Source organism: Ornithorhynchus anatinus, chromosome Y1, assembly GCF_004115215.2.
Source record: "Ornithorhynchus anatinus isolate Pmale09 chromosome Y1, mOrnAna1.pri.v4, whole genome shotgun sequence".
Lineage (NCBI taxonomy): Eukaryota > Metazoa > Chordata > Mammalia > Monotremata > Ornithorhynchidae > Ornithorhynchus > Ornithorhynchus anatinus.
Genome location: NC_053175.1, coordinates 1,037,020 through 1,061,108, shown reverse-complemented (window position 1 = coordinate 1,061,108; position 24,089 = coordinate 1,037,020). Strand labels below are relative to the sequence as shown.

The 24,089-nt window shown below is 44.8% G+C and overlaps 1 protein-coding gene across 3 annotated transcripts in view; it reads right to left on the bottom strand.

Annotated features, from left to right (window-relative positions):
• Positions 1-5,703: 5,703 nt before the first annotated feature.
• The window catches only part of LOC114808649 (mothers against decapentaplegic homolog 5-like), a 64,377-nt gene continuing 45,991 nt past the window's right edge, over positions 5,704-24,089 (bottom strand). For 2 of the 3 annotated variants that reach the window (XM_029056429.2, XM_029056428.2), the window contains exons 4-7: positions 20,861-20,980; positions 15,832-16,053; positions 11,121-11,377; positions 5,704-9,238 (exon numbers count right to left, since the gene is read on the bottom strand). In XM_029056429.2, coding sequence (XP_028912262.1) covers positions 9,095-9,238; positions 11,121-11,377; positions 15,832-16,053; positions 20,861-20,980 — 743 coding nt within the window. In that variant the 3' untranslated portion in view covers positions 5,704-9,094. The remainder of the gene's footprint in view (positions 9,239-11,120; positions 11,378-15,831; positions 16,054-20,860; positions 20,981-24,089) is intronic. The other variant, XM_029056430.2, reaches the window with a different exon arrangement.

The following is a 24,089-nucleotide window of genomic DNA, read 5'->3' as shown; positions in this document are numbered from 1 at the left end:
AGATTTCTTTCAAGCCCTTGAATCTATCCTTTTTGGATCAAATATTTTCATTTTTATACCCCAGCCATTTTATAACAACTTAGCAATGGCTAATGACTGTAGAAGAGGAATTTTATTCCACCCAAACAACTTTTATAATTTCTAAGAGCAGCCAAGTAGCCTCTGTTATCTTATTAATGTCTGTCCCCCCTCTAGAATGTGAGCTCTTCTTTTACTGTGATATTATCCTCCTCCAAGAGTACAGTGCTTTGCACACAGTAAGAACTCAATAACTATAATAAATAAGTGAAGGAATGCGCAAATCAATGTTAACCCTGCTTCTTGAGTAAGATCAGTAACTGTTAATAGGAACAACACCATAGCACACATAGGAGAAATCATTCCTCATTGCATTGGGAGAGTAGTGGAGGAAGCCAGCAAGGGGAAGGGGAAGGCACCTCACTGAGCTACTAGAGATGGCAATGTAATCATATGCAGCATTGCATAATGACATCACTCATTACACTGGAGGTCCTCTGCACATCCATTATTCCTGGGTCAAAAGAAGGCCTCGATTGATGCTGTTTCATTCATTCATCAATTCAATTGTGTGAATGTTTACTATATGCAAAACATTGTACGAAGTGTTTGGGAAAGTAGAATATAACAATTAGACAACAATAAACACACAGTCTAGAATCTAGAGGGTGTAGATAGAGAGTAAAAGGGGACTCCAAACTCCGATTTCAGGGACTCTGATGGGGTTTGGGAGACAAAGGAGGAGCCCACAAAAGAGACAGAGAATGAGTGACAGAGAATAAGAGGAGAGATATCCAGGGGAGGAAAATGCAGGGAAGCTAAGCTTGGATTGTGTTTCCAGGAGAAGGAAGAGGAAGTATGGACGTGTAAAAGACAGATCAAGGAAGAGTTGGATGAAGTAGAGGTCATTAAGATTTGCAAGAAAGAGATCACTGGTGACCTTAGAGAGGGCAGTTTTTATGTAGTGAAGGGGAACAGAAACCAGACTGGAGAAACACAAGGATATATTTGGAGAAAAGGGAGTGAAGGCACACAATTCACTCTAGAATTTGAAGAGGAATGGTAGCAGGAAGATGGGGAGAAAACTAGAGAAAGTCAGGGGATCAAGGAAGGGGTTTCTTAGTATAGAGGATATGTGATCATGTTTGAAAGAAGTGGGAAAGTAGCCACTGAAGAGTGAGCAATTGAAGAGGGATATCAGCAAGGGAAGAAGGGAGATGGCAAGTATTCTGTTGAGTGTAATGTGCTGATACAACCTCTCAAAATATGCTGACTGGATTATTGTGTTAGTCTCCACTCTGATCTCCTTTCCTCCTGTCTCTCCCCACTACAGTCTATTCTTCATTCCGCTGCCCGGATCATCGTCCTCCAGAAACGCTCTGGGCATGTCATTCCCCTTCTTAAAAACTTCCAGTGATTGCTTATCAACAAAACAAAATCTCCTCACTCGGCTTCAAAGCCTTTCATCACTTTGCAACCTCTTACTTCACCTTCCTTCTATCTTTCCTGTGCCGCTCACCTCTTCACTGTTCCCTGTTCATGACTATCTGATGTCAACCCGCCCGCCAAGGCATTGCTGTTCTGGAATGCCCTCCCTTTTCATGTCAGCCAAACTAACTCTCTTCCCCTCTTCAAAGCACTACTGAGAGTTCACTTCCTCCAATAAATATGAATGAATGAATGAATGGATGGATGAATGGATGATGTTGGATTATGTTGGCGAGGCAAGTGGAAGGGGTAGATTTGGAGAGGAAATAGAGATCTCATCTTGAAATAGTACTGAGGAAGATGGGAAAATCAGAGACAAGAGGAGGGATGGATTGAAGATTTAAGTGAGAACACTAGTTATGATTTCAATTTTCTCAATAAAGTTTGTGTCTACGACATTGGTTATTGTATATATCTGTAATTTATTTGTTTATTAATATTCATGCATTCATTCAATAGTATTTATTGAGCACTTACTATGTGCAGAGCACTATACTCTGCAATGTATAGTATATATGTACTGAATGTACACCTCAGCAACTGATAGAAACAATTCCTGCCCAACGACGGGCTCAGAGGCTAAACAAGAGAGACAGACAGCAAAGCAAAACAGAACAGAAAACAACACCATCAAGATAAATAGAATCATGGAGATATGTAACTCATTAACAACATAAATAGGGTAATAATATATAGAGATAAGCACACTGCTGAGGGGAAGGGAAGAGGAGGCAGCTGGGGGGAAGAGGAGGGGAGGAGGAGCAGAGAGAAAAGGGAAACTCAGTCTGGGAAGGCCTCCTGGAGGAGATGAGCTCTCAGTAGAGTTTTAAAGAGGGGAAAAGAGTTAGTTTGGCAGACGTCAGGAGGGAGCGCATCCACGATAGTGGTAGGACGTGGGTCGGGATCGACGGTGGGATAGGCGCAAATGGGGGATGTTGAGGAGGTAAGAGGCCAAAGAGAGGAGTGTATGGAGTGGGCACTAGAAAGAGAGAAGGGAGGTGAGGTAGAAGGGGGCAAGGTGATGAAGAGCTTTGGAGCCAAGAGTGAGGAGTTTTTGTTTCATGCAAAGGTTGATAGGCAACCACTGGAGGTTTTTGAGGAGGGGAGTGACATGCCCAGAGTCTTTCTTTAGGAAGATGATCTGGGCAGTGGAATGAAAAACAGACTTGGGTGGGAAGAAGAGACTAAAACAACAATCTAGTGAGGATATTATGAAAGGTTGAACCACCAAGAGGAAAGGGAGGATCTTGTGATACTGTAAAGTGAGACCGGCAAGTGTTGGTGACTGATTAGATGTGTGGGGTGAATGAGAGAGCACTGTACCAAATTGCTCAGCTCATAGTTGAAGCCATGGCAACTGAAAAGTAGTTGCTTCTCTTGGTGTCTGCTTGGTGATTTTGATGTCTCCCTTGGCCAAGGACATTTAACTCAGAAGTTGTAATCTAGGTTGGACTTTTCATTCCTAGTATTTACACTTATTTGGAAGACCCGAAAGAGCAAGAAATAATAAGCAGGATAATGGCTGGGCTTATAGAGTACTATTATGAATTCTCTGAGAATTTGAGTTCAATCACTTAATGGTGGGGGTAACCTAAGAATTTTGTGATTGCCCAACATATTGCTTTCCCTTGGCTCTGGGGGATTCTAGTGGGACCCTAATAAATACCTTTCTCTGGGGTGGGACTTCTGACAACATAACTGCACATTGGGGGTGTAATTCTGAAACATGGTTGGTACTGAGTAAAAATAAATCACCACCGATTCTTCTGTGCTAATGTTGCTTTCTTTGCTTTCAGAAGTGAATTTGCAAGCTGGAGGGCAACTATTTTTTCTTCTTCCCACTTCCTACCAGACTTTCTGAAGCTGCGACTACATATAATGGCTGACAACTAACAATTTGTTCCAGAAATTGTCACCAACTCCAGATTCTCCCCACAAAGTTTCCTCACATACACCCCCTAACTTTCATGCACACAGCATTTATACCCCACAAGACGTGTTTATACATCCCTTAATGTGCTATCTTCAAAAAAGTCACAGAGCTTGGACAAAATGCACAATGGACAGGTTTGCAGAGGAAGTTGTCTAAAAAGCACAGAGCTCCTTTAAGTTGATTAAAGAGAGGAAATCTGGACAGGCCCAATAGAGAAATCTCCTGAAGGCAACGTTGAGACCTCACCAGGTGTGAATAGATCAAAAAACTCTCAAATAGAGTTTTCAGGCCACATGAGCATTATATGATGCTGTGCTGTGATCTGCTATGCTGTGCAAAGGGTCTTCTTGGTAGCGAGGGCACTAGTTGGGGTTTTGGGGATCCATTTTCAAGGGAATCAAAATGTGATTGATTCCAGAAACTAATCTCCTTATGGCCAAAGAAGATACACAGGCTTCTTAGAAGCATTAGAGAAGCAGCATGGCTCAGTGGAAGAAGCACGGGCTTGGGAGTCAGAGGTCATGGGTTCTAATCTCGGCTCTGACACCTGTCAGCTGTGTGTCTTTGGGCAAGTCACAACTTCTCAGTGCCTCAGTTACCTCATCTGTAAAACACTGTGAACCTCACATGAGATAACCTAATTACTCGGTATCTACCTCAGCACTTAGAACAGTGTTCAGCACATAGTAATCGCTTAACAAATACCAACATTATAATTATTATTTTATTTCAACTTGGGCACTTGATATGGTGCTGTTTCTCTGTTAGGAATTGCTTTTTAAAATTCTTCCATCAGTTTCCAAGATGAATTCCTGGAGCCCATCAGTGATTTGCTCTGTTACCTCAAAGAATATGTCATCACCTGAACCAACCTGGGTTCGTTACTTGCTTTTCCTTACAGCCCTTGCTTGAACAGTCTCCATTTGATCCACTTGGAGATGTCATGGATTACTAATTGCTCCTGTCTGGTTTCACTATGGGGCTTTGAAAACATATTTTCTTCCAGTGTGAGAGTGAGCTAAATCTCACCATTTTCCACAGAGATTTTAAGGTGAAACAACAGGTACAGTTTGTTGTCTTTAAAATCCAAGAAAAGTTGCTAAATTAAGTTTAGCAATTATTCAACATAAAAATTTAGGGGGTGGAGGTGGGGGGGGGAGAAGGGGTCGGGGAGAGGATTTGCCCAAAAACTAGAAAGAAGCTTTGCAGTTTCTAACCTCAGGGAGTTTTCCTCACTTATTCTGGAACCGTTACTGATATAAAAGCGTATCTGCATTGATTGGGGAGCAACGCTTTGAGCATCATATTTACACATTCAAATTGATAACTAAAACTCTGATATTTAGACAGGAAAGAACTGAGCATCAACTTCTGTCAAATAGTGGTATCATCTATCCTGAGAAGCAACTTGACAGCTTTGCTAATAACGGCCTCCTGCTGCATGATGACAGAACAAAAGGAGGGAGGGGCATGTGAGACCAGGCACATACACTCTCTCTCTCTCTTCCTCAGACCTTCCCTCTGGACAATAGCAACAGCAGCAGCAGCAGGACAAAAGAACTGCAGGGAGTGCCCTTTCTTTGCTGGCCCCACTGAACAGCTTAGTTCCTTCTGCTGCACTAAAGAAAGTGGGTGGCTGAGGGATCTGAGGTCAGATTGTCCCCCAGAGCCCTAGAAGTCCCTGAGGGCAGCATCAACTCCTGGGGCCCAGAGCAGGAGTCAGTCAGTCAGAAGTGCACATTAGCTCCTCTGTTTCCCAGGTGTGTCCAGTTGCCTGTCATGCCCTTCTGCCAGCTGTACACTACTGTACAGTGTAAAGGGGCCCACTTTCCTTAGTGGGCACATGTTTAATGCCAGCTGTCATTTCTTCATGCAGATTAAAGAAATAAATCCTTGTAGCTCCAACATCTCCCAGAATAATGAATGCTTATTAAGTCAATGCCACTCTTTAAAAATTAACACACTCCTGTAATGTATTGGCCTAAGACAGGCTGCAAATGGAAGACTCGGGGAGTGAATTACACTGAGGGTAAACAGCTTTAGGAACAGTGACACACCTATTTAAATAGAATAAATTTGTACTGAATGATTTAGAAATGAGGTCGGTCCCAGTTACTCTATTTTCTGTGTTCACATATGGATAAAATATCAAGGAACCAACTACTCATTTAAATCAATTTGATGCTTTTTAAAAAACAAAAAAAAACCAAAAGAAAGAATCGAAAAGAATGCCATTTATGTACAAAATCGACTGCCACACATTCTGCAAGGGAGACCAAAGGTTTATTGAAATATGGGTAGTAAAATGCAAAAATATTATAAGGTTACTGCTCTCATAAAACACAATACAGCAAAACCAAATACCTTTTACAAGGAACAAAAAGATAAACAAATGAAACTTGTTACTAGAACCATATTTCCTATAACGCAAACAAAAGCACAATGATCCTGATGCGATAGAAACATAAAGCAGGTTTATGGTGCAGCACAGAAGAGCATTTTTATTTTATGTTGATTGGTTGGTCTTTGTTGGTATCTGCATTTAAATAGTCTCCTTTGACGAAAAAGAAAAAAGCACAAACATGTACCAACACATACTCCCTGACTGCAACTGCATCAATTTAAATAAGAAATTTTAAATTTTTAAACATTTATTGGAGTTGAAAAAAATTAATCTGTCAAATCCTGGCTGTGGGACTGAAAATGATGTTAGTTTGTTTAAAGGCCTTTCAAATGGGAAGTTTTAATCACAATCAATATTTCACCCTTTCATGTCCTTCTTCAGCAAGTTTTCTTGTTTCTTAAATCAAAAGGCACTCACAGACAAATCCCTAAAAGAATGCTGACCATGGAAGAGAAGGTGCAAGCTCCCTGCACTTGTGAAAATCGGAAGGACTGTTTGATCAAAGAAAAAATTATATGGATTTGGAGAGGTTAAGCCCCCTTGTGAAATGTTTGGGACAGTACAAAGTGTTTGGCCCTAACGCAGCTTATTCAACTGATGGAATATCACCATCTTTATAAGAGGTTAAAACAAAATGAATGCCTGGGGATCATGTTGCTTTCCCAACATGTGTGGAGGAAGGCTTGTTACCTGTTGAAAGTTTCCTTATCCACTGATGAGACTCAATTAATGAAATAGAATGCCACCAAACAGGTAGAAAGTGGATAGCCAGGGCCAGCAGTGAAGAACTTTCCTCTCTGGTTTCACTACTGTGCAGGAGCCACCACTGGAGTTGGTCAGAATAGGAGTTAACCCCCCCTGCACAAATCGGGACTTAGCTGACAGCGTCGTTCCTGAACCGGTCACTAGCTTCTTCGGGACAGGAAGAAGCTCTGAACTGGCTGCACCACAGCCAGTTTTCCCAGAACCTGCATGCCTGCATACAGTTTCCAATGTCAGGAAAGGCCATGTTAGAAAATACTCAGCCCTGGACCTGACCCCATAAATATGAGCACAGCTGCTCCTTCCAACCCTGTAATGTCCGGAAGCCAGTATGCCTTATGTAGGTCAGAGAGATCTTCTCTCATAGGATCCTAGCTAAAAGGAAAGATGAATAAACAGACCCAATCTGGAAATGACATGGTTCAGACCTCTTAGCCTTGCAAACTAGATATCTATTCCTTGACTGTGAGGGGTAACCCAGTGTATAGGGCAAAAGCTATCATATACAGAATTATGGCCAATTCCTAATAATTTCTGAATCTGCCTTGACAAACTAGCAGTAAATTCAAAATAGCCATAAACCACTAAGGCCATCAACTACCTGCTGGTCACATAATTAAAACCATGCCTCTCCCTTGCTGAACTGAGTCTGATCTGCTTTTAACTCTGGGTTTTTTACCAACCATTTTTCTTGGGAGCTTGCTCCCTAGGAAGACACAGCTTTAGGTAATGCCTAAAGGCTGAAGAGAAACTGCTTTGTTGGAAGATTTAGTCCCACAGGGGAGAAAGAATGAGCTCCACAAATATCTAAGTTGGGAAATTCTCCAACTGTGTAGGGAAAGCTGCAGTTTCAGGCTCCGGCTAGAATTTGTGTGGCCTCCCTCTTCGATGGTATGATACCAAACCATCCATGGGCAGCAATTCACAAAAGCAAAAAGTAATGGCATAGAGAAAGACAAAAAAAAAGGAACCACCTCCCCTTTCTTCAAAAGTGGACTTTTCTCTCAAAAGACGGGAAAAAAAATAACCTGTATATAGCATGTCAAAGTAGTTATTTCTGTACAAAAGAGTTTACAGTTCCCAAAAGATTTAAGACATTTGCTAATCGAGAATCTCTTGACACGTAAACAAGTTTCAATGGTTGTTTTAAAAAAACTGCTCTTCGAAGTACCATGTGATGCAGGGATGACAACATTAAGCACATATTTTCCCCAAGTTCTCTAAAGAAACTTCCCAAGAGTTCTTTACCCTAGGATTTCCAGTAACTAATTACATGATGTTTCAATAAGTACTACTGTTTTTGCGTTTTAATCTCATTCTCCTTGATAGTCTACTGACGGAAACAGATATTTGTGTCCAGGTAGTGTTAGATTTGGGGGGAAGGAGTCAGAGCAGTTTCAGCCACACTGCTGATTCCAGTGAGCATTAGGTAGAAATCCTCAACCATGGGATCTTGCTCCACTACTAAACCATTCAACTGCCACACAACTGGTGCTTCTGCACCAGAGGCAGACTAACCTAGCCAGTGCTAGGGGCAAGATAAATGCCAAGTGCCTCGACAACAAACTTGGGTAATGAACCGGATTGAGCTGGAGGGCACATGGACCCAGTTTGAAAGCAGGGTGACCTCATAATTTTGCTTGAAAAGAACAATTGGCTCCTGAAAACCAAGCCTCTGGCAAATTTAAGTATGTACTGTTCTTGACAAATTGTACTGTTTACACCAATACAAAAAAGGGGGTACCAACAGGGAAAGTACTTGGGCTGGTTATCAAGATGGAACACAATTTTTCACCCACAAAAGTGCAAAATAAGGTCATCTCAAGTCAAAATTACAGTCCAGAAGATGGTGGCCAAAAGGCAACGTTGCACAGCGAACTACGATCCAGGAACTGGGATCCTGGGCTACGGTATTGTGTTCGTGACTGCATTTTTCCAAAGGTAATGTCAAATACTTGATGCCAATTCCTGTGTGTAATAACATAAAAAATATACAGGAAAAGTTAGCTACATGTCACATTATTATGAAGTGAACGCTGAACTGTAAAATGCCAAGTGGATTTTGACATCAATCGAAAATGTGTCAATCAGCTTGAGCTGCACCCAAGGTTGTGAAAAAATAGTGTTTATGATTTCTAAAAATATCCACGTTAGTTCCCGAGGCGTCAATAGTTTTTTATTCTTTCTTCTAGATGAAAATGAATGCCAGATTAAATAGTTTAAACTGAAGGGAAAAATTACTTGCTCTGCATTTTTCTGAGTGTTGCTAGCACTCAACTCCCGCCATATAATACCATGAGAATGGACAAAGAAATGCAGATTTATCACAAAATACAAATGAATTGGTCGCAGCAAGATGGAAAAAACAACACTGAAAACTGTTTCACTCTGTTCTCTGTGGAGCAGCTGACAGCAACCATGCTGAAAGTTTTTCTAAAATTAAAATGAGTTCACTAATGCAAGAGTCAGAGAAGATACTTTCGATGGCACTAAGAAACAGAAGAGATGGGGTTAAGAGGAGAGCCCATCTGTGTCAGTACTTTATCCAGCCATTGGAGGGGGCCATGAAGATGGATTTCAATCCAACACGGAGTACTCGTTACATCTTGCCGATGATATTCAGCGCCCCAACCCTAGGAGAGCAAACACACTGGATATTAGAACTCCCTCCAGACCACAGTGTAGCAAATATATAATTTCCAAAGTAACCCACTTGAGGCAAGACAATATGGAGGGGTCCGTTGTGGGCAAGGATTGTCTGTATTTGTTGCTGAACTGTACTTTCCAAGGCCTTAGAACAGTACTTTGCACAAAGTAAGAACTCAATAAATATTACTGAATGAATATACTAGGTAAACAGTAATAATAGACTCCATTCCAATAAATGCAAGGCAGTAGGATGAGGTTTTATGTATATTTTACAATTCTGGAAAAATCACGTTCAGGATTCAAAAATTTCAGGTCATATTTTAGTCTTGATTTTTACCATGTCCACACAACATGATCTGCAAGATAATCATTTCTGCATTTAATGTCATGCCTTTCTGGTACTGCAAATGACTAAACGAACACTCGATTTCACTCTCTCTATGGGCCACACAGACCTATTAAAATAATAGCGCTCAACTTATGCTGTTTTCTTTCCCTGGAGTTTCGTCTGGCTCCTGCACATCAATAAATACTTAACAAGTGGCAGAAATGAAAGTATTATTAATAACAATCATTCAATATATTTCAGAACTTTAAGCACAGGAACAATGAAGTTCAATAATTTTGATTAGACTCTAAGCCCGTTAATGGGCAGGGACTGTCTCTATCTGTTGCCGATTTGTACATTCCAAGCGCTTAGTACATAGCTCAATAGTAAGTGCTCAATAAATATTGAATAAATAATAAATAATGGGGGTCATGAAACTCATAAGGTGTGTTATTCAAGTAAAATGTTGGTATTTGTATTTAAGCGCTTACTATGTGCAAAGCATTGTTCTAAGCGCTGGGGTAGATACAGGGGAATCAGGTTGTCCCAGTGGGGCTCACAGTCTTAATCCCCATTTTACAGATGAGGGAACTGAGGCACAGAGAAGTGAAGTGACTTGCCCAAAGTCACACAGCTGACAAGTGGCAGAGCCGGGAATCGAACCCACGACCTCTGACTCCAAAGCCCGTGCTCTTTCCACTGCACCACGCTGCTTCTCTAGGAGTAAAATCTCCTAAGAGGAATAGAAGCAAATGAAAAGATCACGTATCCATCTCTAGTTTTCTTCTCAACAAAGGCTCTGAAGAGGGTTACTAAGATCAAAGGTATTTGCAAACAACTGTGTGGTAATTATGAAAAGACAACAAATTCAAGACCACAGCTAATTTCTAGCTGATCATAAAGGACAGGCTTCCTAAGTTTTGTTCACTGGAGAACTCATTTTAGAAAGGAATGAAGCAGTATGGTGTGATGTTTCCTATAAATTATGAAATGGCAGGAAAAAAAATTATATTACCCTAAAGAATTGCCTCAGGCCACGTTTGCTGGTCTGCCCTCCTCTGAAGATGTTATCAGAAATGGGCAGAAGTTGAAACATGGATAAATATCTTCTAGTTTTGATTTTGATATTTTTACTACTTATTATTAGCAAATCAAAATATGGTGGGGTTGCCGATATCAAAGAGGTGACGTAGTATTTGAATTGCTCTTTGGCCAACGTATATCTGTCTGGCCACCACCCGGTGCGGGATGGTAAGACCTGGCCTCGCCCTGGCGAGTAGAGTCTTAAAAGGCTGATGTGAGGACTATTCAAGAACATAATCACCAAACTGCAGGAGATCTGATAGCACTAGAATTCTGTACTTGACATTCTGGGCTAAGAAGCATGGGAACAAATAACTTCTTAGCTCATGATTTGATCTGAATTTTCCAGGCAGGCTCATTCTTCCTCAGCAATCTTTCCAGAAATCTTTCTAGAAATTGCAAGTCCTCTGGAATGCAGGATATTGCACACTAATATGACAAGAGAATCCACTTACCTTCACAAAACTCATGCGAATGGTGCACATTTTGGTGAGTTCATACACTGCCTCAAATCCGTGATTGACAGACTGTGCCAGAAGCTGAGCAAACTCCTGATTGTTAAAAATCTTTAGGCTGCAGCCACTAGGAATCTTGCACACAGTGGTACGGTGGAAACCATGATGGTAGTTGCAGTTTCTACTCTGAACAAATATGCTGCTGTCACTCAAGCACTCAGCATAAACTTCCCCACCAACATAATAAAGGTGAACCCCTTAAAATAAAGAAAAAGTACAAAAAAACCCATGAGTAAGAACTTGGTTGCTGCATTATTTATCTTACACATCAGACTTAATATTTGAAAGATTCTTCCTATGTTGGAATTCAAATACTTTTCCACCATGATCTACACCCAATAAAGAACGCATTGGCTTTGTTAAAACTAAGCCAGGACTTGAGTGTAATGTCCACTAGATGTCCTTCTCTAGCTATTTTTGAGATAGATTTGGAGGGAGAAGAAAATGGGGAAAGTACTTGCTTGAAACTCTGTTTTCGGTTGGTCAGGTGTAGAAATTAGCTTCATTTTGGTATTAAGCTAAAAGAAGCATCTTGCATCTGTACCCAGATCAAAGGGTACAAGGATGCTGCCTAGGAGTACAATAGCTCTCTTTAAAGTTTATTTTCTTTTTCAAAGTGTGGATCTTTCTTCTACTGTAAAGAATCCAGGTTTTACTTCTTTCAAAACAGCCAAGTTAAGAAAAATGCTGGACAATATAAATATGCACAATAGGTGCCCATTTGAGGAATCATATTTAAATGTGGGACGTGCATATTTAATTCCTGCAGAGGAAAGGAAAATTTTAATAATAATCTGTTTCTTCTTCTGTTACCATCAACCTCATTGTGGTCAGGGAACACGTCTACCAACTCTATTGCACTGTAATCTCCCAAGTGCTCAGTCAAGTAAGCACTTGGAGAAGCAGCAGGGCGTAGTGGATAGGGCACTGGCCTGGGAGTCAGGGTTCTAATCGTGGCTCTGCTGTGTGACCTTTCATTCATTCATTCAATAGTATTTATTGAGCGCTTACTTTGTGCAGAGCACTGTACTAAGCGCTTGGGATGAACAAGTCGGCAACAGATAGAGACAGTCCCTGCCGTTTGACGGGCTTACAGTCTAATCGGGGGAGACGGACAGACGAGAACAATGGCAATAAACAGAGTCAAGGGGAAGAACATCTCGTAAAAACAATGGCAACTAAATAGAATCAAGGCGATGTACAATTCATTAACAAAATAAATAGGGTAACGAAAATATATACAGTTGAGCGGACGAGTACAGTGCTGTGGGGATGGGAAGGGAGAGGTGGAGCAGAGGGAAAAGGGGAAAATGAGGGTTTAGCTGCGGAGAGGTAAAGGGGGGATGGCAGAGGGAGTAGAGGGAGAAGAGGAGCTCAGTCTGGGAAGGCCTCTTGGAGGAGGTGAGTTTTAAGTAGGGTTTTGAAGAGGGAAAGAGAATCAGTTTGGCGGAGGTGAGGAGGGAGGGCGTTCCAGGACCGCGGGAGGACGTGGCCCAGGGGTCGACGGCGGGATAGGCGAGACCGAGGGATGGTGAGGAGGTGGGCGGCAGAGGAGCAGAGCGTGCGGGGTGGGCGGTAGAAAGAGAGAAGGGAGGAGAGGTAGGAAGGGGCAAGGTGATGGAGAGCCTTGAAGCCTAGAGTGAGGAGTTTTTGTTTGGAGCGGAGGTTGATAGGCAACCACTGGAGTTGTTTAAGAAGGGGAGTGACTTGGGCAAGTCACTTCACTTTTGCATGCCTCAGTTACCTCATCTGTAAAATAGGGATTGAAACTGTGAACCTCTTGTGGGACAGGGTCTGTGTCCACCTCAACTTGATTGATTGATTGATTGATTCATTCATTCATTCAATAGTATTTATTGAGCACTTACTATGTGCAGAGCACTGTACTAAGCACTTGGAATGAACAAGTCGGCAATAGATAGAGACAGTCCCTGCCGTTTGACGGGCTTACAGTCTAATCGGGGGAGACGGACAGACAAGAACAATGGCAATAAATAGAGTCAAGGGGAAGAACATCTTGTAAAAATAATAATAATAATAATAATGTTGGTATTTATTAAGTGCTTACTATGTGCCGAGTACTGTTCTAAGCGCTGGGGTAGACACAGGGGAATCAGGATGTCCCACGTGGGGCTCACAGTCTTAATCCCCATTTTACAGATGAGGTAACTGAGGCACAGAGAAGTTAAGTGACTTGCCCACAGTCACACAGCTGACAAGTGGCAGAGCTGGGATTCAAACTCATGACCTCTGACTCCAAAGCCCATGCTCTTTCCACTGAGCCACGCTGCTTCTCTAGGGATTGAGAAGCGACAATGGTAACGATGTACAAGGCGATGTACATTTCATTAACAAAATAAATAGGGTAATGGAAATATATACAGTTGAGTGGACAAGTACAGTGCTGAGGGAATGGGAAGGGAGGGGGGAGGAGCAGAGGGAAAGGGGGAAAAGAGGGTTTAGCTGCAGAGAGGTGAAGGGAGGGTGGTAGAGGGAGTAGAGGGAGAAGAGGAGCTCAGTCTGGGAAGGCCTCTTGGAGGAGCTGAGTTTTAAGTAGGGTTTTGAAGAAGGGAAGAGAATCAGTTTGGCGGAGGTGAGGAGGGAGGGCGTTCCAGGACCGCGGGAAGACGTGGCCCAGGGGTCGACGGCGGGGTAGGTGAGACCGAGGGACGGTGAGGAGGTGGGCAGCAGAGGAGCGGAGCGTGCAGGGTGGGTGGTAGAAAGAGAGAAGGGAGGAGAGGCAGGAAGGGGCAAGGTGATGGAGAGCCTTGAAGCCTAGAGTGAGGAGTTTCTGTTTGGAGCGGAGGTTGATAGGCAACCACTGGAGTTGTTTAAGAAGGGGAGTGACATGCCCAGAGCGTTTCTGCAGGAAGATGAGCCAGGCAGCAGAGTGAAGAATAGACTGGAGCGGGGCGAGAGAGGAGGAAGGGAGGTCAGAGAGAAGGCTGACACAGTAGTCTAACCAGGATATAACAAGAGCCTGTAGCAGTAAGGTAGCCGTTTGGGTGGAGAGGAAAGGGCGGATCTTGGCAATATTGTAAAGGTGAAACCGGCAGGTCTTGGTAACGGACAGGATGTGTGGGGTGAACGAGAGAGACGAGTCAAGGATGACACAGAGATTGCGGGCCTGAGAGACGGGAAGGATGGTCGTGCCATCCACGGTGATAGAGAAGTCTGGGAGAGGACTGGGTTTGGGAGGGAAGATGAGGAGCTCAGTCTTGCTCATGTTGAGTTTTAGGTGGTGGGCCGACATCCAGGTGGAGACGTCCTGGAGGCAGGAGGAGATGCGAGCCTGAAGGGAGGGGGAGAGGACAGGGGCGGAGATGTAGATCTGCGTGTCATCTGCGTAGAGATGGTAGTCAAAGCCGTGAGAGCGAATTAGTTCACCGAGGGAGAGTGTAAATGGAGAACAGAAGAGGGCCTGACGCTTGAGGGCCTGACCCTTGAGGAACTCCAGGAACAGAACTGACCCTTGAGGTACTCCAACAGTTAAAGGACGGGAGGGGGAGGAGGCGCCAGCGAAGGAGACCGAGAATGACCGGCCAGAGAGGTAAGAGGAGAACCAGGAGAGGACGGAGTCCGTGAAGCCAAGGTGAGATAAGGTATGGAGGAGGAGGGGATAGTCGACAGTGTCAAAGGCAGCAGAGAGGTCAAGGAGGATCAGAATGGAGTAGGAGCCATTGGATTTGGCAAGAAGGAGGTCATGGGTTACCTTAGAGTGCAGTCTCGGAAGAGTGGAGGGGACGGAAGCCAGATTGGAGGGAGTCTAGGAGAGAATGGGAGTTAAGGAATTCTAAGCATTGATTGTAGACGACTCGTTCTAGGATTTTGGAAAGGAAGGGTAGTAGGGAGATAGAGCAATAACTGGAGGGGGAAGTGGGGTCAAGAGCGGGTTTTTTTAGGATGGGGGAGACGTGAGCATGTTTGAAGGCAGTGGGGAAAGAACTTGTATCTTACCCGAGTGCTTAGTACAGTGACTGGCACACAGTAAGCAAATACCATCATCATTATTATTACAGTACTCTGGCCACAGTAAGTGCTTAATAAATAAGACTGACATGCAGACCTCAACAGTCTTGGTTTCTTGATGTGCATTAATATGGCTACCATGACAAACTATTTTCGTGGGAGTGTTGTCCCAATTGAGAATATTTTCCTTTTTCTTCCATTCCATAAATCTTAAAAGCTGCTCAAGATCTATTTCCTTGGATTTATCAATACATTTCTAGGCGAGACTCTTTGTTTCTCCCAAGTCAGAGGTCATGGAACAAGGGCCAGAAAAACAAGTCCAGGCATATGCCTCTAAGCAAGGGACAGAAATAGGAAAAGGAGAGGTGGAAAATCAAGTCGTTATTGTACTTCCCCAACAGCTTAGTACAGTGCTCTGCACACAATAAGCACTCAGTGAAAACTATTGATTGATTAAAATTATGGTGGGCGAGTGGGAAAGCTTTAGCTGTGTCTATTTTGATCTGAACTCTATAGCTAGGAGTGCAAAGTGCCAAAATATCTCCAGAAGGCAATTTATCCAGCAAGTTACTCTTAACATTGTAATTCAAATTTCCCAGGTAACAGCAATGAATCATCTTAATCCCCGAATGCCATTAAACACTGTGCTTTTACGAGTTTTTATTCTATTTCATTGAATTACCTTTACCGATATGTCGCCTGGTATTCTCAATTGTAGAATTGCGATTGACATTGGACAATAATCCTAAGCAAAATCTACTTTTGTTGTTCGAAGGGTCCGTGAACCCATCCACTAGGACGCTGGTTGAAGATGCTTGAAAGGCCTCGCCCACACGATTATTTAATTCATAGTAGACAATCGAACACCAGTGCTTGGGCTCTTCATAAGCCACAGGCTGGACGTCTGCAAGCATGTTGGGAGAAAGCAGGCATTTTCAGAGGATTACTCAAATACTTGTGAAATATATGGATACTAATCTTTTAATGTGAAAAACACATTGCTTCTGAAATTTAAATAGGGAGCACATTTTGAAAAATGGGGTAAAACTATGAAAAGTCAAATTGTTCCAGATCTCGGTCAGCTCCACTTCTACTCTGCGAGCTCCTGTGATCTTCTTGGACTTCATGACCTGTGATCAGGCCAAGCGAGAAGAGTCACAGCCGGGCAAGATGGGCTGGTCCCCCGGCAGGATTCCGCCCTGATTGGACAACTTTGAAGGCAAAGCTTCCCTCTCAGAATGCCAGTCTATCAGTATCTTGTTCTGTTGAGATGAAAGCATGAACTAGGACTATTTTCAGTACGTGGATTGCTCATTTGGTACAGTATCGGGGTCTGTAGGTGCGGCATTCTAAATTAAATAGCTGTGATTTTCAGGAACAAAATTTAATTCGGACCGTGTTCTTTGCTGCTGTTAATCTCCCTTAAAGGTAGCCAGCCCCGCACTAAGTTTTTAAAAGTGGATAAAACTTCCTGTTTGCCCACATGCCTAGAAATGTCATTTAAAACTTCCATTAAGTACAAGCTATGTAAACATGTGGAGTAATGGGGAGTGTATAGGGCCTGGAAGCCAGATGGTCATGGGTTCTAATTCCAGCTCTACCACTCGTCTGCTCTGTGACCTCGGGCAAGTCACTTCACTTCTTGGTGCCCCAGTTTCCTCATCTGTAAAATGGATATTGAGACTGTGAGCCCTGTATGGGACAGGGACTGAATCCAGCTCAATTTGCTTATATCCACCCCAATGCTCCAAAATCCTAGAACGAGTTGTCTACAATCGCTGCTTAGAATTCCTTAACTCCCATTCTCTCCTAGACCCCCTCCAATCTGGCTTCCATCCCCTCCACTCTACCGAGACTGCTCTAAGGTCACTCATGACCTCCTTCTTGCCAAATCCAATGGCTCCTACTCCATTCTGATCCTCCTTGAGCTCTCTGTTGCCTTTGACACTGTCGACCATCCCCTCCTCCTCCACACTTTATCTCCCCTTGGCTTCACGGACTCCGTCCTCTCCTGGTTCTCCTCTTATCTCTCTGGCCGGTCATTCTCGGTCTCCTTCGCAGGTGCTTTCTCCCCCTCCCATCCTTTAACTGTTGGAGTTCCTCAAGGGTCAGTTCTTGGTCCTCTTCTGTTCTCCATTTACACTCATTCCCTTGGTGAACTTATTCACTCTCACGGCTTTGACTACCATCTCTACGCAGATGACACACAGATCTACATCTCTGCCCCTGTCCTCTCCCCCTCCCTTCAGGCTCGCATCTCCTCCTATCTCCAGGATGTCTCCACCTGGATGTCGGCCCGCCACCTAAAACTCAACATGAGCAAGACTGAGCTCCTCATCTTCCCTCCCAAGCCCGGTCCTCTCCCAGACTTCCCTATCACCGTGGATGGCATGACCATCCTTCCCGTCTCTCAGACCCACAATCTCGGTGTCATCCTTGACTCGTCTCTCTCGTTCACTCCACACATCCTATCTGTTACCAAGACCTGCCAGTTTCACCTTTACAATATCGCCAAGATCTGCCCTTTCCTCTCCACCCAAACGGCTACCTTACTGCTACAGGCTCTTGTTATATCCCGGCTAGACTACTGTGTCAGCCTTCTCTCTGACCTCCCTTCCTCCTCTCTCGCCCTGCTCCGTCTATTCTTCACTCCACTGCCCGGCTCATCTTCCTGCAGAAATGCTCTGGGCATGTCACTCCCCTTCTTAAACACCTCCAGTGGTTGCCTATCAACCTCTGTTCCACACAAAAACTCCTCACTCTAGGCCTCAAGGCTCTACATCACCTTGCCCCTTCCTGCCTCTCCTCCCTTCTCTCTTTCTACTGCCAACCCTGCACGCTCCACTCCTCTGCCGCCCACCTCCTCACCGTCCCTGGGTCTCGCCTATCCCGCCGTCGACCCCTGGGCCACGTCCTCCCGCGGTCCTGGAACGCCCTCCCTCCTCACCTCCGCCAAACTGATTCTCTTCCCTTCTTCAAAACCCTACTTAAAACTCAGCTCCTCCAAGAGGCCTTCCCAGACTGAGCTCCCCTTCTCCCTTAACCCTCTTTTCCCATCTCCCTCTGCTCCTCTCCCTCTCCCTTCCCATCACCTCAGCACTGTACTCGTCTGCTTAACTGTATATATTTACATTACCCTATTTATTTTGTTAATGAAATGTACATCACCTTGATTCTATTTAGGGTCATTGTTTTTACGAGATGTTCTTCCCCTTGACTCTGTTTATTGCCATTGTTCTTGTCTGTCTGTCTCCCCCGATTAGACTGTAAGTCCATCAAATGGCAGGGACTGTCTCCCTCTGTTGCCGACTTAATTCCAAGCGCTTAGTACAGTGCTCTGCACACAGTAAGTGCTCAATAAATACTACTGAATGAATGAATGGCACACAGTAAACATTTAACAAATACCAAAATTATTAATATAAGTCAAGTTAAGTCTATCTAATTATTGCAAGCTCCATAGGGACACAAGTTAAAAAGATTTGAGTAAGGGTTTCACAATCTCTTCTCAGGAAAGACTCACTTAAAACAAATTCTGAAACTCCTAAGCATGAAAACGAAATCGTATGTGAGGCCCTCTAACTTGGGAGAGGTTGATTTTGTGCTCATCTAACACAAGACAAAGGCAGAAAAAGCAAGTTAAATCATCCTGGTCGGATCCGAACAAACAGAAGAAACCAGCAGCCAGCCACCTTCGCACCCTAGGTGTTAGGCAGAGCAAAGAAATGGGGCCTCAGACACATTACATGATCTAATGAAGCACTAATAAGGTCATGGTGAAAAGGGAATGATGTTTCCAAGTTTACCTATCCTTTAACTTGCTGCAATGAATGGATTTAAATCAGGATTTGTAAAGGACAAATTTGGTTGCTGCCCAAACTTGGATCGAAAAAAGGGCACAATTTGGTTAAATGATATGAACAAAGAGCTAAGAGTAGGTTTAGTCTACTCTAGTCTCTAGTACTCAATAAATAGTAGCCCTGACTGATTGGCTGATTCCAGGACAGTCACTGCTGAGAAAGATTCTGATCAATAGTATGGAAAAAAACACCTGGTTTTCACATTTTTTTCTTGCCGGCATTGGGCACTGGTCATGGCATCTATTTGCCCCATAGCTAGGTGATGTCCAGTGCCCAGCACAGAGAGGTCACTTTTTGCAAGGTGTATAAACCCAACTGGGGGAGGAGGGATGTTGGGGGCACTGAAAAACAGCCTCAAAAACACAGCCACTGCTTCCCCTTCCTCCCTCCTCCTTGCATAGAGCTGTCAGTGGCAGTGCCTGGCCTCTGTTTCTCTTGGCTTTAAAGCTTGGCTTCAAAGCTCTCCATCACCTTGCCCCTTCCTACCTCACCTCCCTTCTCTCTTTCTACTGCCCTCCCCGTACACTCCATTCCTCTGCCTCTCAACTCCTATCCGCTGTTCATGCCTATCTCACCGTCGACCCCTGGCCCTCATCCTACCGCTGTCCTGGAATGAATGCCCTTCCTCCTCACATCTGCCAAACTAACTCTCATCCCCTCTTCAAAACCCTACTGAGAGCTCACCTCCTCAAAGAGACCTTCCGAGACTGAGCCCCGCTTTCCCTCTGCTCCCCTTTCTCTCCCCACAGCCCTCTGCTGCTCCCCCTTTGCCCCTAGCACTGTGCTCATTTGTATATATTATTTATTACCCTATTTATTTTGTTAATGAGGTGTACAAGCCCTTGATTCTATTTATCTAGAAAATGTTGTCTTGTTTTTGTTTTGTTCTGTTTTGCTTTGCTATATTCCCCGTTTAGACTATGAGCCCATCATTGGGTAGGGATTGTCTCTATCTGTTGTCGAACTGCACATTCCAAGCGCTTGGTTCAGTGCTCTACACATATTGACTTGGGGACAGGAAGAAAAGCTACCAAGGAGGCAGCTGGGAAGAGGAAGGGCAAAAAAAAGGCAGGAGTCGGGGGGCTCCCTATCCCTACTTCCCTTTCTGCCCTCACCCTGCCGCAGGGAAGGAGCACAGCAGCATCTGAAAAACTGGTGGGGGAGCACCAAGACGTCTAAGGTTATGGAGAAGAGGGTGCAGCCAACTTGTGAAGGGGAATGTGATGTCCCATGTGAGTTTGTCACTTTGGCCTTATTTCCCAGGAGAAGACTCATCTCTCCCGCACGTAACGGATGAGTTGTCCACTCCCTGGGCAGGCAGGCATGGGAGTTGCCCCGTCTTCCCTGTCTTAGGGCCACAGTACAGAGACAATGGGATTCTTCCTGCCACTACCCCAGATGTACAGACACTGAATATATTTATGGGCTTTAGGGACACACCCAATCTTTCCTGATGATGGCAACCCTGCTGCTGCTGCGTTCCAGGTTTTGCCACAGTGTTGCTGTGATGCTGTCAGCTTATCCTGTCCCCAGTCAGCTTGGGAGTATAAAATGAAAAGAGCAATGGAGTGGAAGCCATTAAGTCTGTTGTACTGTGGATTGGTTATCATCAGCCAATCCACTACTCAATTCTGAGTGCTTGCAATAGGTAGGCAAATTACTACACCCTTTGAGAAAATAGAAACTCAAAACTACAATACTTCCCCAAGTCCTTACCAAATGAATGGGTATTTTTTTCCATTCTTCAATGTTGAATGAAAATGACTAGAAGTACCTAGAAGTCTTAAAGAACACGAATTCACCCAATTGCACCAGGAAACATAATTTAATATCACAAAACATAAATCTTACCTCTATTATCTACATTTCGCATAATTTGAGGAATCATACTATTGCTTGTATCCATTGACTGAGAATTATCTTGCCCCACCTGGTCATCAGGAGGCATATACGCTGGGGGAGGCGTATCAGCTATAAACCAAAAGACAAGAAAAAGAGAGACAGAATCACACCTGATTTTTGAAACCAAAGGAAGACAGATACCATCACATGACAGTGCCTCAGCTCAGGCTCAAACCCCAGGTTCCCCACACAACCCCTGGTGGGGTTTGCCCACTTGGCTCATGGCTCTTTTACCACACAATTGCTCCTGGGATTTTGGGTGTGTCCTGTATGCCAGCAATAAGAGAAGGGCCCTGGGCCTAAGGTTTAAATTAGCTCCTCCTCATTCATTCATTGAATAGTTGAGCACTAACTATGTGCGTAGCACCGTACTAAGTGCTTGGAATGTACAATTCGGTAACAGATAGAGACAATCCCTGCCCACTGACGGGCTTCCAGTCTAATCGGGGAAGGGAGACAGACAAAAACAATAGCAATAAATACAATCAAGGGGATGTACATCTCATTAACAAAATAAATGGGTAATAAAAATATATACAACTGAGTGGTTGAACACAGTGCTGAAGGGATGAGAGAGGGGGAGGAGCATAGGGTAAGGGGAGAAATGGGGGCTTAGCTGAGGGGAGGTGAAGGGAGGGCAGAGAGAGCAAAGGGAAAAGGGGAAGCCAAGTCTGGGAAGACCTTTTGGCGGAGGTGAGCTCTCAGTAGGGCTTTGAAGAGGGGAAGAAAATTAGTTTGGCAGAGGTGAGAAGGGAAGGGAAGGCGTTCCAGGACAGCAGGAGAACGTGAGTCAGGGGTCAGCGGCGGGAGAGGCGAGAATGAGGAACGGTGAGGAGGTGGGCGGCAGAGGAGTGGAGCCTATGGGGTGGGCAGTAGAAAGAGAGAAGGGAGGAGAGGTAGGAGGGGGGAAGGTGACGGAGAGCGTTGAAGCCTAGAGTGAGAAGTTTTTGTTCTGTGCGGAGGTAGACAGGCAACCACTGGAGGTTTTTAAGAAGGGGAGTGACATGCCCAGAGTGCTTCTGCAGGAAGATGAGCCAGGCAGCAGAATGAAGAATAGACTGGAGCAGGGAGAGACGGGGGAAGGGAGATCAGAAAGAAAGCTGACACAATAATCCAGCCAGGATATTATGAGAGCCTGTACCAGTAAGATAGCCATTTGGGTGGAGAGGAAAGGGTGGTTCTTGGCGATACTGTAAAGGTGAGACCGGCAGGCGCTGGAGACTGATTGGATGTCATTGGATTAAATGACAGAGCTGAGTCAAGGATGACACCAGCGTTGCAGGTTTGAGAGTTGGGAAGGATAGTCGTACCATCCACAGTGATAGGGAAGTCAGGAAGAGGACAGGGCTTGGGAGGGAAGATAAGGAGCTCAGTTTTGGACATGCTGAGTTTTAGGTGGCGGGCAGACAACCAGGTAGAGATGTCTGGAGGCAGGAGGAGATACGAGTCTGAAGGGACGGGGAGAGAACAGGGGTGGAGATGTAGATTTGTGCGTCACCTGCATAGAGATGATAGTTGAAGCCATGGGAGTAAATGAATTCACCAAGGGAGTGAGTGTAGATGGAGAACAGAAGAGGACCAAGAACTGACCCTTGAGGAACCCCAACAGTTACAGGATGGGAGGCGGAGGAGGAGCCTGCGAAGGAGACTGAGAATGACCGGCCAGAGAGATAAGAGGAGAACCAGGAGAGGACGGAGTCCGTGAAGCCAAGGTGAGATAAGGTGTGGAGGAAAAGGGGATGGTTCACAGTGTCAAAGGCAGCTGAGAGGTCAAGGAGGATTAGGATAGAGTAGGAACCATTGGATTTGGGAGAAGGAGGTCATGGGTGACCTTAGAGAGAGAATAGAGTGGTGGGGATGGAAACCAGATTGGAGGGGGTCCAGGAGAGAATGGGAACAAGTGTAGACGACTCGTTCTAGGAGCTTGGAAAGGAAGGGTAGTAGGGATATAGGGTGATAACTGGAAAGGGAAGTGGGGTCAAGAGAGGGTTTTTTTAGGATGGAGGAGACATGAGCATATTTGAAGGCAGAGGGAAAGAAGTCATTGGAGAGTCATCAGTTAAAAATAGAAGGAGGGGAGGAGGGAAGGGGCGATGTTTTTTATAAGGTGAGCGGAAATGGGGTCCAAGGCACAGGTGAAGAGGGTGGCACTTGCGAGGTGGGAGGAGATCTCCTCTGAGGATACTGCAGGGAAAGATGGGAAATTGGGGGGGAGGCAATGGGGGAGGGGTGACTTTGGGGAGCTCAGACCTGATTGTGTTAATTTTTGTTATGAAGTAGGTGGCCAGATTGTTGGGGGAGGGGGAGGAACGGGGGGCCTGAGGAGAGAATGAAAGGTCTGAACAATTGGCGGTGGTGATGGGCATGGGTGTCAATGAGGGAAGAAAAGAAGTTTTGCCTGGCCGAGAGGGCAGAGTTAAGGTAGGATAGGATAAATTTACAATGGATTAGATTGGCTTGGTGCTTGGACCTTCACCAGCAGGCTCAGCAGCTTGAGCATAAGAGTGTAGGAGGTGGACAGAGGCAGTGACCCAGGGCTGTGGGTTAGTGGAGTGAGAGCGATGGAGGGAAAGGGGGGAGAGTTGAGATGAGTAGAGAGGGTAGAGTTGAGAGTGGTAACTTGATCGAGAGTGGGATGAGAGGACGGGGGGCAAGGTGGGGAGAGATGCTTTTGGAGAGATGGCTGGAATCAAGAGAGCGGAGGTCTCTGTGGGGGAGTAATACAGATTTGCAGGGGGAGAGAGTGTGAGAGAGGAGGCAGGTGAGAAGGTTATGGTCTGAGAGAGGGATTTCAGAGTTGGTGAGGGAGGAGATAGTGCAGTGGTAGGAGATGAAGAGATTGAGGGTGTGACCAAGTTGGTGAGTGGGCGAGGTGCGATGGAGCAGGAGGCTGGCAGAGTCCAAGAGCGATAGCAGGTGGGCGGCAGTCGCCTAATCGGTGGTTGTCTTTTATCTTCTGGTTGGGACTGCTGGAAGTCGAATTCAGGACGCTGGGGAGAAAATCCAAAGGGTACCTCTGCCGATCCATCTGGAACATCCAGCTTGCCATAAGCCACAGAAAAATGATCCCTACAGATGCATCAACAATGTCTGAAAGCTGCAAAGATTTGTTGATAAGTCTGACGGCTCTTGTACTTCGACAAATTTGAGTGTTGCTCATCCAAATTTTGCCCAGCAG